Source organism: Trichosurus vulpecula, chromosome 4 (assembly GCF_011100635.1).
Source record: "Trichosurus vulpecula isolate mTriVul1 chromosome 4, mTriVul1.pri, whole genome shotgun sequence".
Lineage (NCBI taxonomy): Eukaryota > Metazoa > Chordata > Mammalia > Diprotodontia > Phalangeridae > Trichosurus > Trichosurus vulpecula.
In genome coordinates this window covers 188,349,154-188,364,925 of record NC_050576.1, presented here as the reverse complement: position 1 = coordinate 188,364,925, position 15,772 = coordinate 188,349,154, and the positions used below count along the sequence as shown (strand labels likewise).

Sequence of the window (15,772 nt, the reverse complement as noted above, 5' to 3'; positions counted from 1 at the left end):
TTCACTACTCTCTAGAATTGTAACAGCGAACAATATACACATATTTGAGTATATATGTGGGTGTATATATATATATGAGAAAGGATTGGGGGTGTGTTGTGGTGTATATGTGTGTTTTTATTTAGTAGTGGGGGGTGGACCCTTAGGGAATGTAAATAGTCAGAAGAGACTTCCTTTCACATCTCGCTCCCCTGGTGTTCCCCTGCTCTAAACCCCTTCCCCCAAATCCTTGCCCCTTCTTTTATTGGGGGTGACCCAAAAAAGAAGAAGGAGAAAAAGAAGATGGCGACGGAGAAAAGGACTGCTGTTGGAGCAGCCATGAAGAAATGCAATAAATTCCTTGTTGTTTTATGAAAATTTACAACTTTGTGATAGAAGTTTATGAGTGGTTGAATCCAGCGATTGGCCAGCGCCGGTCATGTGGACGGGCAATCGCGAACATGAACTTTTATCATTTCCCTGGTGGTTATAATGCAGTATTCTTTTGGACACCACACCTTGGGTCGGAGCAGTGTCGTCCTTTAGGGCTCTCGTCTCTTTATATTTTTTTTTTACTTCGAATATCAGCTCAATAGGCTGAAAGAGAGGGAGAAAGGGAGGAGTGTGAGAGTGAGAGTGAGAGAGAGAGAGAGAGAGAGAGAGAGAGAGAGAGAGAGAGAGAGAGAGAGAGAAGAGGGGGAGAGAGGGAGAGAAGGGGGGTGATTATTACACAAAAGAGAGAGAACCAAAAATAATTTTAATTTCTCAGCTAATTTGCTTGCTGATTTGGGATTTTTAGTAGCCATGGAGGGGAAATGGAAAATCTGCCCGGACCGCAGCCTGATACCATTTTTCAAAGCGAGAACTTACTCCATTTTCTATGCAAATGACAGAAACGCAAGGAGCTCTCTCCCAAGTCACAGAGAGGGAAGCGACGGCTCTCAGGTTGGGACAATATTATCTAGAAGCTGAATGATAAACCGAACGCTTCTCCCCCCTCCCCACACCCCTTTTATCCCAGGGAAAAAAAAAATTATGCGGTCGTCAAAGGTAAGGGAACGCTCTACGTTTTGCTTTTCTACCTTTCATTTCTAATGATTTTTTTTCTTGAACTTGTTGATGTGCCCAACCCCATCCCCTCACCTCCACTGCTCCTTACGAAGGTGGATCTGAACCCCCAGGCTCAGGGTAAATGGACAACATAATTTCCGGGGAATTCTTTTTCAGAGAGAGAGGGGATATAGCCGGTTCTAGAATGGAAGGCGGCTGTCAAAAGAAGGAGGAAGAATAAAGAGACAGTGAAAGGAAGAAGAGGAAAGATTTTTTTTTTTAATCGTGGAGAGAAAGAATACCAAGAGGGTTAGGTGGGAGATTTTCGCTGTCTTTCTGTGGCTTAGGTATATAACCAGTTCTTACCTTACTAGCCTCTGAGGGTTCAAGTCCCCCTTCACCCCCTCCTCAATTGTACCAGTAGAGTTTTCTTCCCTGAAGCTGGGTTTTCAAGGCGTCCAAGTGAAGTTGGCATGGGAAACAGGCTGGATTGGGGAAGATCCCTGGAGGCCCCGATTCCGAAGAGGGCAGCAGGATCTGGGACCCTCTTTAAGGGTGGGGAACTGGCTGAGGAGAGACAGAAAGAGGGGGAAATAAACAGTTCACATTAATAGCTTCGTTATTTCCTTTCTGGGAAGATTCTGACATTAAAAATGATGGGGGAGGGGCAGGAAGAGGGTACCTGAACTGAAAGGAAAAAGAACAGAGTATTCCAAAGGTTTTGCCTATCCCCAGTTATTCTGTGATCTATGCTGTGTATGTTATTGCATATATGATGTTCGTGTGGTTTATTATGTGGTACTTTGCGTTGATATTTGTTACAGTGTGTGAGGAAAATATTGATTTCTGAGTCTTCTGTGCCAGTAGTTCTAAAAATTCATGGGCTTGAACGTTATGTTTTTTAAAGTGAAATTGTTTCTATAACTAATGCAGCTAGAGATATAGATGCCTGATTTTCCAAAGTGGAGTCTGTTAACCTCTGGGGCAGGAAATCTTGGTGTGTACCGACTTTTCGGTCTGTCAGCTCAGGCAGGAAAACTGTCTATATGGCTTTTGATTTTGATTTTCCAAACACGTCTTTCTCCTCACCACGGAATAGGAGAAGATCAGAATTAGAGAAAGGGGTTCTGAAAATAGTTGTGGGGTCTAAGGAGGCATGAGCCGAGGCTTGAGGCATTAAAAAAATGGCATCTGGGGGCTCCTTGTACAGAAGCTAGAGAGAACCGAGCCATGTGACGTGTGAGTATGGAGGCCAGGATGGATTGGGAGCTAGTGCGGTCTGTGGGTGTGTGGTATGCACTCCCTCCCCCACCCCACCACCTCATTCCTCAGGACTAGACACGGGGTACCTCCCTCTCTGCCTTGTGTTTCTCGCCCAACTTGGGATGAAGAAAATTGGAAAGGAGTGGGAATATCTGTGCTCAAGATGTACTTCAGGGCACACCCCCCCCCCCCCCAAAGAGCGAGCTACGGTAGCCACTTGTGGCAGCAGAGATGTTAAAGAGTGGGGCTGGCCAAGCTGAGCTGACCGTCTATGCTGTTCTGGTGGCTCAGGTCGCCTGATTGTCTGTGAATAAGCCGGGGAAGTGGCTGGCGTAGGAATGCTCGGCGTATAAACACGGCATTTGTTGTATATTTTAAAGAGGAAAAAAAAATCCAGCGAAACGGAAGGTCCTTTTCTCTGGAAGCCCTGGTGGGTTATAAATCGCCTTTTTAACAGTTCGCTTTGGCCCAAATTATGCAGTTTGCTGCCATCTACTGTCCAGAGAGAGACAGCTTCCCGCTATTTAAGATACTTGCCTTCCTTGAATTCTGTCGAAACTACTGGGCACAAGAGTGGAAGCAGAGGGTGTTGAGATTTCCGCTGCTTCCCTTTTCTGTTTATGTTCTTCACAGGACAAACTTTCTCTCTCTCTCTCTCTCTCTCTCTCTCTCTCTCTCTCTCTCTCTCTCTCTCTCTCTCCCCTCCCTCTTCATTTATTCACGACCCAATCTATTTCTTAAGGCAAAGGGATGTCTTCCTTCCATTTCCCTTTACCTCAGTACAGGCCAAATCACGAGTGTATATGAAACTCATTTCCTTGCCCCGGATTTATTGAAGAAATAACGTTGAACGGAGCGGGAGGGAGGGAGAGGGAGAGGGAGAGAGAATTTAGAAATTAAAGACATAGGAGCTGGACTGTTACTGGACTGAGGTTGGGAGGCTATTGCTGCAGGTTAAGAGGAGAAGGGTGATCGGAGGTTGCCTGAAACTTAGCTGCTGAAGGTTTATTTGATTTTCATGCTGACCAAGTGGGCCAAAACCAGGAGGAAGGGAACGTGGGGCTCCCCTGGAGGTTGCCGGCCCAGAGCGGTTACAGTTGGTTGTCAAAAGACAGACTGGGTTTGTTTTTTTCTTCTTGGTTGGCCAGTGTGTTTTACTGGTTCTTTGGGGCTGGGGGTGGGGTGGGGGGAGAATAACACGCAGTTTCCCGGCAACTGTTGGTGTCTAAAACGGTGCGTCGCTGTCTACTCCCTCCGGTCCACCCCCGCCCCCCTCCCCATGGCCCTCTAGAAGGCGAAATGAATGCAGATCGTGCTTAAGAAAAATATATTCAGTGTATATGTGTACGTATGGTTGTTTGTATGAGGGGAGAAATTAATAATAAATAACTTGATGACTTCACCCCCTGCAGCATCTCCTTTCCTTGTAACCATGAAGTATTTTGCCAAAGGCGTTATTGGGGTTGAGGGAAGCAATGGTTATATGGGCACTTTTGGATTTTTGCCCCGTCTCTTGAGTTACTGATTAGCTCGAGCCTTTCACAACTGCCAGAGAGCAAGCTTTGCTTGCTTTCTTTCAAGGTGCAATCCTTAGTACTTGGCCAGGGCCTTAGCTCTGGGGGATGAGGGATGGGTGGTAGCTGTGACAAATTCCTTACCCCCCAAAACTTCAAAATAGGGTTCAGGAGTTAGAGAGTAGTAGCAATACCTCAGAGCAGAGTAATTCAGAGTCTCAGCTACCTGGGCTAGGAGGAACAGAAACAGGAGAGAGAAACAAGGAGAAATTGTAGGGATTTTCCCTGTAGAGACTGTTGGAAGGGGCACCCCTGTGGTTCTCGGGCTGTCCAGGGATCTCTAACTAGAGCCTCTGTCCTTTCAAGAGCCTTGTTCATGTGAGTAGACTTTATGGCCTCAATAAGTCCCCTGATTTAAGGCCACCGCTGTGTTGTCACTTGAGGGGGCTGAAGGAGTAAAGGGGACTTAAAAGGCTCTATTCCTTTTCTACTGGAAGGGAAAACTCAACTTCTTCTATAAGGATTATCCTGGGATGAAGGTGAGGGTGAGGGTGAGAGGGAGGAAAAAGATGAGGGTGGGGGCCAGGAAGTGAAGAAGGCCTCATATCTGTGACTCTAGGGTTTGGAGAAATCTGGAAGAGGAGAAGAGAAACAGAGAAAGTGGTGAGCTTCAAGTAAGCACCCCCAAGGAAAATAAGAGATGCCTAGTACCAATTTCCATAATGCAAATTAGGTCTTTGTATGGCTTTTAGGATTTAGGGCAATTTTATGGAAAACTCTTATCTTATTCCAGGGCTATTCTGCCTTTGCTTTCCATAAATACACAGATTCTGTTGTAATTCGGAGTGGCCCCTGGGTTTAAGAATAGTTTGAGGGGGGAGCAGAATTCCTGGGTGGGATTGGGTGACTAGAAACCTTATTAAAGTTCCTCAACCCAAGGGAGGTTGGGCATCCTGGAGAAATCTGGTGACTCAAGGGAAGGTGACTCTCCAATTCCTATGTACACCCACTTTCCTCTTTTTCTAAACCAGACATAGGTAGGAAATTTATACTAGACATGGAAGCACAATTTAGGAAAAATTAACAGGAGAAACAAATGCTTGTGTATACACGTGTCCATAGTATACTATGTTCAAAATTAACCCTACACGTTCCCAGATAGCTAAATAGATGGTAGTATTATATGATTAAGATACACTAGATTAGAGGTTTTTAATCTTTTTCTGTGGACCCCTTTGACAGTCTGTGAAAGCCTATGGAACTCTTCTCATACTAATGGTTTTAAAGAGTTGTAGGAAATGTGAAATTTCAATTACAGATTAATAATAAAGATGTAATTTTTCCCATCAAAGTTCACAGACGCCCTGAAATCTACTTATGGTCTCTTAAAAAGTCAATGGACCCCAGGTTAAGACACACACACACACACACACACACACACACACACACACCCCCAGGCGCATCTATGCAGATGTGTGTGTATACTTTAGACTTTGACACATACAACCACTGTTTGGCACATACACATTTGTAGACTGAGCTACAGACCCGTAGAGCTACTCCCAACAGGCACAAATGTATGTACGTGTCTATTTACTTATGCACCCACATCTATAGACAGATCGACACAGCTACAAACAGATCCGCTACGATTTGGCTCCAGAGCCTATTGCGGCTCAGACCGAGCACTCCTGGCCTGGTCTTTATCCCAAACAAACGGATCAGACGAATAAACGCCCATAAATACCTCTCGGCTTAGATAAGAGCAATGAGCCGCAATTTTCTTTCATGGCCGGCTCCAGGCGCCCCTGGACCTCGGCAGTTGCGGCTGACAGCCCGACAGGCAACTGTCGAGAGTCGTGGGGAACTTAGAGATTATTGTTGTTGATGGTGTTAGAATTTTCCTAGCTCTTCCTCCCTCTCCCTGCAGTCCTTACAACTCCCAGAAAACAAGCCACTACCACCCCCAAGCTGAGAAGACCAAATCTCAATGCCTTCGAATGATAATAAATTAAGAGAGAAAGGGGTGAGGGCTAGAGGGCTGCTGCCGGTGGAACTGTCCTCAATCCCAGGTGGTCTTTGGGGGGTGGGAGGGGAAACACACAGCATCTTCCTCTGACTCTCCAGAAACTCAAATAGTTCTCATCACCACCGAGTCGCCAAAATCAGTTTGGGTTAGCTACTTATTCATTCAGTTATCAAGAATTCAACTTTCCACTAGAGATGGGGAGATGTGAGATCGATAACTGTCTTTTGGGCTTTCCCCCCACCTCCAGCTTTCGCCAGGTCCTTTTTGTTTTGTTTTCCTTAAATCTTCTAAGTTTTATAAAAATGACGAACTGGAGCTGGGGGGAGACTTTGGGGGGAAAGTCGGGTTTAGAAGCCTGGAAGTTCTCTGTGTCCTTTGATATCCCCGCTTGCCGCTTTTCTTCCGACCAACTTTTCCACCTACTCCACACCTTCCCACCCCCCCATCCCTCACACACTAAGTCAGCCCTGTGGCCCATGGTTTTATCATGCCTCCCCTGCCACCCCCATTCCTTGCCTGAAGGGTAGCTTTTACTTGGACGAGGGTCCGGTTCCCACACAAAGCGAGACCGTGACGTGAGAGGAGCTAAAGGCTAGGCAGTTAAGCAAAGATAAGCTGAGTTCATCCTCTGCTGTCTAGGCTGCTTTCCCCCGGTTTTCTAAGGGTGGCCCGTACTCCCGAAAAGCTGTTGTCTGTGACAGCAGTGACTCCTCTTGTGTAAATAAACTGTTTTAAAATTTATTAACACTGCAATATGAGTCCAGATTTACAAATACTCAGCTTCTCTGGAGAGAAGGGAAGGAGGTAGGGATGTGAGACAAGACACAGTGTCCAAAGCTTGGGCAGCAAGCTTTTGAGGTTGCATACCCTAAAGGGCATGGAATGGAGGAGAGTTTGAAAGAGAGGCAAATAGACACTGCGAAGGGGTTTGAAATTGCTGGGGAGGGATAACTGGGAATGGATGGGGAGGAGAAATCGCATTGTATTTTCTCCCTTATTCCATGTAAGACTAGTCCAAATTACAGTCCAAACCTACCTCCCCCTTTACCAGTCAAACAGTCAAAACGCCAGAGGATAGATTCTCTAAAATCTATGGCAGCTCCTCCGAGAAAATTGGAGGAGGAGGAGATTTGGTTGCGGCAATTCCCTGTCCCCTAGGAGCACGGAAGAATTTGAAGAGACAGGATCAAGTGGCGGGAAATTGTCAGCACTTTATTGACCTTTATAAAAAAATCCTAATACCTTGAGCTTTCTCAAAGCACTTTTTTTTTGGTAAGAATTTATGGGCCAGATATTTAACTTTCTTGGGAAATGGGAAGGAACGAAGAAGGACAGAATCTGTAACAGAGAGATAAAATCCAGGCAAAAGTCCCCTTTTTGTCTTCCCACCCCCGACTAAGGAAAGGGGAAAAGTGAACATCCCTACTTCCAGTTCCCCTACCTTTGCTAAGGTCTGCTAAGAAGGACAGTGAGAGACACCTCTGTCTGTGCGACTTCAACCTTCCTCTAGGGAGAAGGGCGACTGTGGCCCAGAGGGCATAGTGAAAACTCGAAAGGCTACGGTCCAGAACGGGGTACACTTTGGTATTCTCCATTCCTTCCCCCACCCCATCACGCGCACCTTCTTCACCGTTTCGTCTCCTCCCTCCCCCCCCAGCAGCTGGGCTCCAACTGGCTGTTTCTACTCCCCCTGTCCCCCAACGCACAAAGAGTTGGGGAGAGGCAGGAATTCGAGACCGGGGCTGGGCTGAGAGCTGGCGATCAGATAAACAGGAAAGACGATTTTTGAAACCAGGGCCGCGGTTTCCACCCCCACCCCCACCCCCCCTTTCCTGAGAGCGAAGCTAATTAGACAGCTGAGAACTCCGCTCCCCTCCTACCTCCATTTAAAAAAAAAGAAGAAGAAAGAAAAAAAGAATAAAACCTTTTCTCTTCAGTCCATCTCAACGGGGTACTTGAACCTTCCCTCCCCACATATTCCCCTTGGGGGAACGGGGGTCAGGAGGACTACAGGGATTAACTTTTCTTAGAACAATTAACTTTTCCCCATCTCGTACGGTGGAGAGGAAGGGGAGGAACAGGAGCAGGAATATATTTATTTCATCATTCTGGGACTGGGGGGGGTAGTCTCTTTTCCAAGTCCCCCCACCACCTCCTCCCCACCCCCACCTCTTAGTGGTAACAGACGCCTCTTTCGCAGCTCCTACGTAGGTGGGGAAGGGTGTTTCTGTTGTTGAGTGAGAGCGAAAGGGAGAGAGAGAGAGAGAGAGAGAGAGAGAGAGAGAGAGGAAGAAGAAGAAGAAGAAGAAGGAGGAGGAGGAGGAGGAGGAAGAAGAAGAAGAAGAAGAAGAAAAAAGAGGTTGATAGGTTTGTGCGCCGGGGTCCCTCGTGCGAGCCCTGCTCCTCATGGGTGCTATTTGGCAATTCCTGCTTCTGCTATTGGTCAGTGTTTGATCATATGGTTGTATTTCCTTCTGTCCCTCACTGGCACCTCGCCATCCCCCTTCAGCTAAAACCCAATCTCGGATATACTACTAATAGCTAAGGCGCTCGGACTATAAAACACAACAAATCATAAAAGCCCGCTCAGCAGCACCGGCCGCGCCTCCCCTCCCAATGAGTTCCTATTTTGTGAACTCCACCTTCCCAGTTACTCTGTCCAACGGACAAGAGTCGTTTCTGGGTCAACTCCCGCTGTACTCCTCGGGCTATGCGGATCCTTTAAGACACTACCCCGCGGCGTATGGGACCGGGGCGGTCCAGGACAAGGGCTTTGCCTCTTCTTCCTACTACCCACCAGCGAGCGGGGGCTACGCCCGGGCTGCAGCTTGTGACTATGGGCCAGCCGGCTTCTATAGGGAGAAGGAGTCCGCCTGCGCCCTCTCCAACGGCGAAGAGCCTGCCCCCTTCCACCCTGAGCCGAGGAAGTCCGACTGCGCCCAAGACAAAAATGTTTTCGGAGAAAGTGAGGAGCAGAAGTGCTCCACTCCTGTCTACCCCTGGATGCAGCGGATGAATTCATGCAACAGTGAGTGAGGCTTTTCAATACTTTTCTCCCTCCCCCTGACCCTTTAAGCCTGTCTGGGCCTGTCGGGTCCTGTCCCTCCCCACAGGAACAGGAAACAACCCGGGGCTCTCATCAAGCATTCACCACCCCCTCCCTCATAGGCCCGGGGACTCCCCCCAGAAAGGTGTGTTTTGAGGGGGGAGGGGTTCCAGGTAGGCAGAGAATGAAGATGGGTCTCTCTCTTCTCACAGTTGGAGTTCTAAACTTTGTAGTCCCTCCCTTTCTAGACAGCCAGAGAGAGGCACTGGGAAGGGGGTGGGGTAGTCGGAGAGAAGAGAAGGGAAGATTACCACTGAGGAAGGGGAAAGGGTCCCTGCTACCTGCCTTTCTCATCTTCCCCCTTCTCGCGACTCATTTCTCTTATTCCCAAGTAGCCGGCCCCATTAGAAATGGGATGAGTCATGTCTTGGTCGGGAGCAGGAGAGTGGCAGGCAGTAAAAACTGAGGAAGGGAGGGTTGAGGCTAGGGGTCTGTGCTCCATGCAGTGTAGAGGTAATCCTAGAGAGGAAAGGTAGAGAAGGTGTATCATAGAGAGCCTGTCTCCTCATCAGCAAGGGGATAAGGAGACAGAGAGAGGGGTCTGTATCAAATCAGATTATTTGTTGTCTTTAAGTCCCAAATTGATGTCCATTAGCAGGACACGAAAGTGTTGGACCGTTAATGCAGAGTATCACGGATCGATTCACGTCATTGTGGATTAGATGGTCAAATCTATCACCAGTTGGGAGGGGGAGAGGCTAGCCATCTGGAAGTGAACTGGAAGAGGTGGAGGGGCGGAAGAGGTACAAACACCTGGCTAGAGCATATCTAATTCTCCCCACCCCTCCCCAGCAGCCTTGTAGCCTCAGGTAGGATCCCCTCTACTGCCACAAAAGCAAAAAACTCCTCAAAGCGAGGTGAGAAAGAAGAAACGGAGAGCAAACCAATAAGGCCAGGAGGTTAGAGGATAGGTGGAGAGGGAGGTGACTTGAGAAGGGAGGGGGAAACCATGTCAGGGCCAGAAGCGAAAGCATCCCTACTCCTCTGAAGTCAGGGTCCACAGAGAGGAGGGGAAGGGAGGGGACGGAGAGAGGGTGACCGTGTCCTAATGTTTTCTTTCCACGTAACAGGTTCTTCTTTTGGGCCCAGCGGGCGGCGAGGCCGCCAGACATACACCCGCTACCAGACCCTGGAGCTGGAGAAGGAGTTCCACTACAATCGCTACCTGACCCGAAGAAGACGCATCGAGATCGCCCACGCCCTTTGCTTGACCGAGAGACAGATCAAAATCTGGTTCCAGAATCGACGGATGAAGTGGAAAAAGGAAAACAAGATGCTCAACTCTTCCCAGCTCAGCCCGGAGGCAGAAGAAGAAAAACCCACAGAGTGATCTCCAGGAAGGACCGGGACGGAGGGAGGGAAGGAGGGAGGGAAGGAAAGCAAAGAGGAATGGCAAGGGAAGTGGCTGAGGTGGGGGAAACGAAAATAAGCATCATATTATCAGATGCCTTCGTGGGAGGGAACAGGAAGAGGGTGGATGAGAGAATCTTAAGCACCTCAGAGAGAGGCCGGACTAATTCCATTCCCTGTGGAGCTCCCACCCTGCAGATTTCTCCTGTCAGCTGCTAGCCACTAGAGCCCCAGATAGGCCCCTACTCCACGGTTTCCACTCTGTTTCTTACATCTCTAACCCTCCCACGAAAGCTACCTGGGCTCCCTAGTTTGTGTACTCTGGCTGAGGACCGAAAGGAACTCGCTCATGTTGTGTTTCCCGGAAGCAAAGCAAATCGCTGTTTTCCGTGTCTTGTCTTCATTTTGTACAGTGTCCCATGCACGGTTGAATTAGAGATTTGGTTTCCCTTTTGAGAGGGGAGGTCTCGGGGGGGCCTCCCCCTGTCCCCCAGACCTGTCGCCTCTTCCCCTCCCCCCTTAATCCACTGGAAGGAGCACAGACTACCTAAGAGGAAGAAGAGGAGCAGCCGCAGAAGAGAAACAAAGTTCTATTTTATTAATTTTTCTATGTGTTGTGTTTGTAGTTTTGTCTTAGCTCTCCGACGTGAAATACTACGGTAATAATATTATTATTATTAATATTAATGATAATAATAAAAATGTGAAAACTCGGCCCGTCGTTGACCCCCCACCCCCCTCCTCCTTTTCCACTTCTTTCTTTCTGGGGAAAAATAGCTCCCAAACAGTCTGAAGACAGTCCCAGTGGGCCGCCGCCTGGTTGCAAGTAAACCCCGATGTAACGCCCAGATTCTCCGTCGGGGTCACTCGCTTGGCTCAGATCAGGCCGATGTGCTGGGCAAGACAGAATTCGGAAATTACAATTGAGACATATATTCAGTCCCAACCCCTGAGGATCCCTCCCCAACCCTCTTCTCTTGGTCACATTTCACATTAGCCCCAAGATCACCGCCGACTCTGGGATGGCATTCACAGCCTGAATTCCAGCTTTCTCTTTTTTTTTTCTGCTCCCCTATTTTGTCTCCATCCCGACAATTGTGTTAAGGAATCCCACCCCCACCCCCATATACATTATAAATCTGAGGAGCAAGGGGGAGTGATTCCCCCAAGGCTTCGAGAAAGGCTCGCCAACGCTGGGGCTATATCTTTCCAACATCTGTTCTCTTCTTTCGCTTTCTCAAACCTCGGGGCCTCTGTCTACGACTGTCCAACCTCATCCCCCGCCCGCTCGTTCTTCTCGCCTTCTCGCCTCTTGCTTTTTGGTAACGAACCCAGGGCCAGACTGAGGACCCTGAAATCTGGGCGGAGAGGATCAGATTCCCCGGAATAAAAACAGCTATAGAGAAAGAAGCTTTGTGAATTAAGTTGTTCTTCCCTTCCACTCTCCTGCTTCTTCCCCAGTCTGAGGAGGCACAGAGGAGACATGGGAAGGCTGGTTTCTTGCCTGCCTAGCCTTGAGGTTTGGGGTAGAGGATTTGGTTTTCGCTTTTCTCCTCAGTTCCCGTCAAAGCAGACAATTTATCTGCGACTTGCAAACAGGAAGCTTGGGTGGCTGGGAGAGCTTCACTACAGTTTTTCTACCCATCTCTTAGAGCAGAGGGTGAACAGGGAAGGTGATAGGGAAGAAGAGAAGGGAAATTGTCCTCTGCTCCCTCAAAAAACACCTAGTCTGCCTGTCACTTTTCTCCTGCCACAAAAAGGGAATGATGCTCTTCCTTTCTTCCACCCTTCCAACCTCCCTTCCTTCTCCCCTCCCTCCCTCCCTTCCTCTCTTCCTCTTCCTTCCTTGCTTCCTTCCTCTCTTTCTTTCTTTCTCCCTTCCTTCCTTTCTTCCTTTCTTTCACATCTAGGCAGAACCTGCCCCAGCTTTAGGGCATTTTTGTGATCGCTAGGGTTCTTTTCAGAGTCCCTAATTATTATAATTGTGTCACTTTCAATATGGCACATAATTACGATTTGCAAGCAAGCTCTGAAAATTCCAAAACTGTCTGGAAATCCAACAAAGCATCGTAGGAGTTCATAAGCTCAATTCTGCCAAGCTCCACTGGATTGTGGGCAGGTAGGAAAGGAAAGGTAGTCCTGGAGTCCTTTTGAGGCCCGAAAAGGGGTTTGGAGCCTCGGTACCTCTTTTCTCTTCCAATTCACTCTCTAGAGGTTCCACCAGCGTCCATATTCTGAAATCTTCATTCTTTCATCCAAACTAACTCTCGTTTACTTATCTTATTATTCTCAAACCTCCCCCTACTATCTCCTTCACAATCGACTTGACTTTCTTTTGTATTTCACCTTTTTCCTTCCCCTGGACAGGACTGGAATTTTGGGTAACAATAGAGGACAGGAGTCAAATCCCAGATTTTCCTGGAAAGTAAAAGGGTTTGCTTGTTCTTCTGGAAGTCTCTTCTATAGTCTCCCAATCCTTTTCCATGTCTACCCTAATACTTAAGAGATTTCGAACCAAAACCAAGCTTGGATTCTCCCACTCTTGGAGCTTTACGGAAAATCTTTTGAAATAGTTATTTCACACACATTCTCCCTTCCCCCACTGGGAAAAAGCACGGGATAGGGGACTAAGAGAAAAGAATGAGTTAGCATTCTGAGCTACGTATACACATTTAAAAGGGAAGTCAACAGAAGATAGAGTAATGTCCCTCCCGTAGGAAGGGTCAACTCAACACCGTTCTCAAATGATTGTACTTTCCGTATCTTTGCTCTTTTTCTGAGTCCCTTTTCCTCCTTCCTCAAGGGAGGGAGGCAGCCGCCATCGCTGCCGCCGCCTGCACTTCTGACTGTCGCCGGGAGGTGGCGAGCTATGCTAAGAGGCTGCTTCGAACCTTCTCCCTGTTTCTCCCCTTCGGTTTTTTTTTTTTTTTGGAAGGCTTGCATTGAATCGGCCCTAACGATTCTCAGATCGTCATTATTTGTAACCATAGAGCATGAATTACCTCTTGAGGTCATCAGCGAGAATTTACGACTGGTCAACAAAAGCACGTGATTCCCCAACGCCCCCCCATCCCCCCTTCTTACCCCCCCCATATTTGGCCGCATACATAGCAAAACGAAGTACAGTGCATTGCTATAATTCATTAATACATCATAAATCGTGAAGCACAGGGTTATAACGACCACGATCCACAAATCAAGCCCTCCAAAATAACCCAAATGAGCTCTTACTTTGTAAACTCGTTCTCGGGGCGCTATCCAAATGGCCCGGACTATCAGTTGCTAAATTATGGCAGTAGCAGCTCTTTGAACGGTTCTTACAGGGATTCTGCTACCATGCATACCAGCTCTTACGGCTACAATTACAATGGGATGGATCTCAGCATCAACCGCTCCTCAGCCTCCTCCAGCCACTTTGGGGCGGTGGGGGAGACCTCGCGTGCCTTCCCCTCGCCCGGCCAGGAGTCCCGGTTCAGGCAGGCTTCAAGCTGCTCCCTGTCCTCTCCTGAGTCCCTGCCCTGCTCCAACAGCGACAACCACGGAGGCAAGCCCTCTGCCTCGTCCCCCTCCGACCAGGCGACCTCTGCCAGTTCCAACACCAATTTTACAGAAATAGACGAGACCAGCGCGTCCTCGGAGCCCGAAGAAGCAAGTCAGTTAAATAACAGCAGCTTAAGCCGAGCACAGACAGAACCCATCGCGACCTCCACAGCCACAACGGAGGGACAGACTCCACAAATATTCCCCTGGATGAGGAAGCTGCACATTAGCCACGGTATATTTTCGCTTTTTAAAATTTTTCCTTGGGTGGGGAGGGGGGAGAAAATCGCATCTATTTTCTGCTTTTACATTTGAGGGAAGATGAGATGATGTTGATTTTAAAAATATATATGTAAATAATATATTTTAAAGGGGTGAGATCTGCGAGGGCGTCCATGTAGCCTGGGGAAGAGAATCAGACGAGGTTCTCATGGGGGAGGGTGTATTTTAAAAATTATTTTTATAGGTTGGGTTTCTCTTTTCTCCTGGCCGTATTTTCTTGGTGTTGAGGGGTGGGGGTGATGCTGCCTATGAAATCATCCTGTGTCGTTACCCCCCCCCCCCCATATTAGGTGAATAGTTGCGGGGTGAGAAAGGCTGAGGCAAGGTGTGTGGGGTGGGGGGGGGGGGAGAGAGGAAGGGATAAAATGGAACTATCCGGGCAGAAGTCCGGCTGTCTCCTCTCTTCCCGGGCGAGCTGAGGACGAAAACCCGAGCAAAAGGCGAGGCAGGGAGAGGAGAGTGAGGCAGTAGACAAAGCGAGCTTAATTCGCCTGCAGAGATGGATACTGGAGGGGGGGGGGGTCGCGCTGAAAACCAGCCAGGATTTCGGCGTCTGGGGGTGAAAAAGAGTTTCAAGGCATTGGTGAGCTGGGTGTAGGGAACGCTAGGGTCCCCCCCCCCGAGATATCTCCTCCCCTTAACCGGAATAACCTTGCAGTCTCGCTGCCCTGTTGTCTGTCTGCTCCAGATATGACTGGCCCGGATGGGAAAAGGGCACGGACCGCTTACACTCGCTACCAGACCCTGGAGTTGGAGAAAGAGTTTCACTTCAATAGGTACCTCACCCGCCGGCGGAGGATAGAGATCGCCCACGCTCTCTGCCTCTCGGAGCGGCAGATTAAGATCTGGTTTCAGAACCGCCGGATGAAATGGAAGAAAGATAACAAACTGAAGAGCATGAGTTTGGCTACGGCCGGCAGCGCCTTCCAGCCCTAAAAATTCTGGAGGAGCCCCAATCCATAGCCAATCCCCCCACCTCCCAGTCCCTCCACACACAGTCAGTCTCCAGGCGCCGGCCTCTTCCTTTCTGTCACTCTCTGTGGACTTAGAACCGACTCCTAATGCGGTAGAAGCGAACGCGCCACAGCGGTGCTATGGCTTGAGATTTTTCGTTCGGTCTTAGGTCCTCCTGTCCCTTCCCTACCTTCCCACAACCTCCTCGGACTGGTTATTATTGTTATTATAATTAATAATTATTATTATTCCCCACCCACGGCCTTCTCTGCCCCATCAGTGTTTCTGAATGTTCGTGTCCGTGATTGCTTCTCCCCCCCCCAAAAGGAAAGAAACTCGCATGTTTAATGTGAATTCCCCTCCCCCTTCTGTGTTCTAACTTATTTATAAAAGGAGGATGGATGCATTTGCGTTTATAGCTTGGAATCTCTGTACTTGAAGTGCAGTTGGGTTTAGGTGGGGGCCTGGGATGGGAGAGAGACGTTTAGTTGGGGAGGAGAGGAAGATAATCTCAGATTAACTGCCAATATAGAAAAAAAAAGATATTATATATATATATATATATTTCTCCCCCCTCTCACTTCCTCCTCTTCTCCTCCAGGCCTGGGTCTCCCTTTTTGCCTAATCCTGGGTGAGACTGTGACAGAGGGATAGGCCTGGGACTGATCAGAAGGGAATATTAAGGTGCAAGTCTCAGTTGCAGCA

General features: G+C 48.5%; 2 protein-coding genes across 2 annotated transcripts; both read left to right on the top strand.

Annotated features, from left to right (window-relative positions):
- Window positions 1–8,451: 8,451 nt before the first annotated feature.
- On the top strand, window positions 8,452–10,271 carry HOXB6 (homeobox B6). Its single transcript, XM_036756046.1, has 2 exons — window positions 8,452–8,863; window positions 10,012–10,271. Exons 1-2 carry the CDS (start codon window positions 8,452–8,454, stop codon window positions 10,269–10,271), a joined length of 672 nt encoding a protein of 223 aa, XP_036611941.1.
- Window positions 10,272–13,510: 3,239 nt separating this feature from the next.
- On the top strand, window positions 13,511–15,049 carry HOXB5 (homeobox B5). The gene is made up of 2 exons (XM_036756094.1): window positions 13,511–14,066; window positions 14,802–15,049. The coding sequence occupies exons 1-2, from the start codon at window positions 13,511–13,513 to the stop codon at window positions 15,047–15,049; spliced, it is 804 nt and encodes a 267-aa protein (XP_036611989.1).
- Window positions 15,050–15,772: the final 723 nt, after the last annotated feature.

Coding starts and splice junctions, on each gene's coding strand:
- HOXB6 (XM_036756046.1), top strand. CDS start 8,452: ATGAGTTCCTATTTTGTGAACTCCACCTTCCCAGTTACTCTGTCCAAC. Junction 8,864..10,011: donor GCGGATGAATTCATGCAACA/GTGAGTGAGGCT, acceptor TCCACGTAACAG/GTTCTTCTTTTGGGCCCAGC.
- HOXB5 (XM_036756094.1), top strand. CDS start 13,511: ATGAGCTCTTACTTTGTAAACTCGTTCTCGGGGCGCTATCCAAATGGC. Junction 14,067..14,801: donor GAAGCTGCACATTAGCCACG/GTATATTTTCGC, acceptor TGTCTGCTCCAG/ATATGACTGGCCCGGATGGG.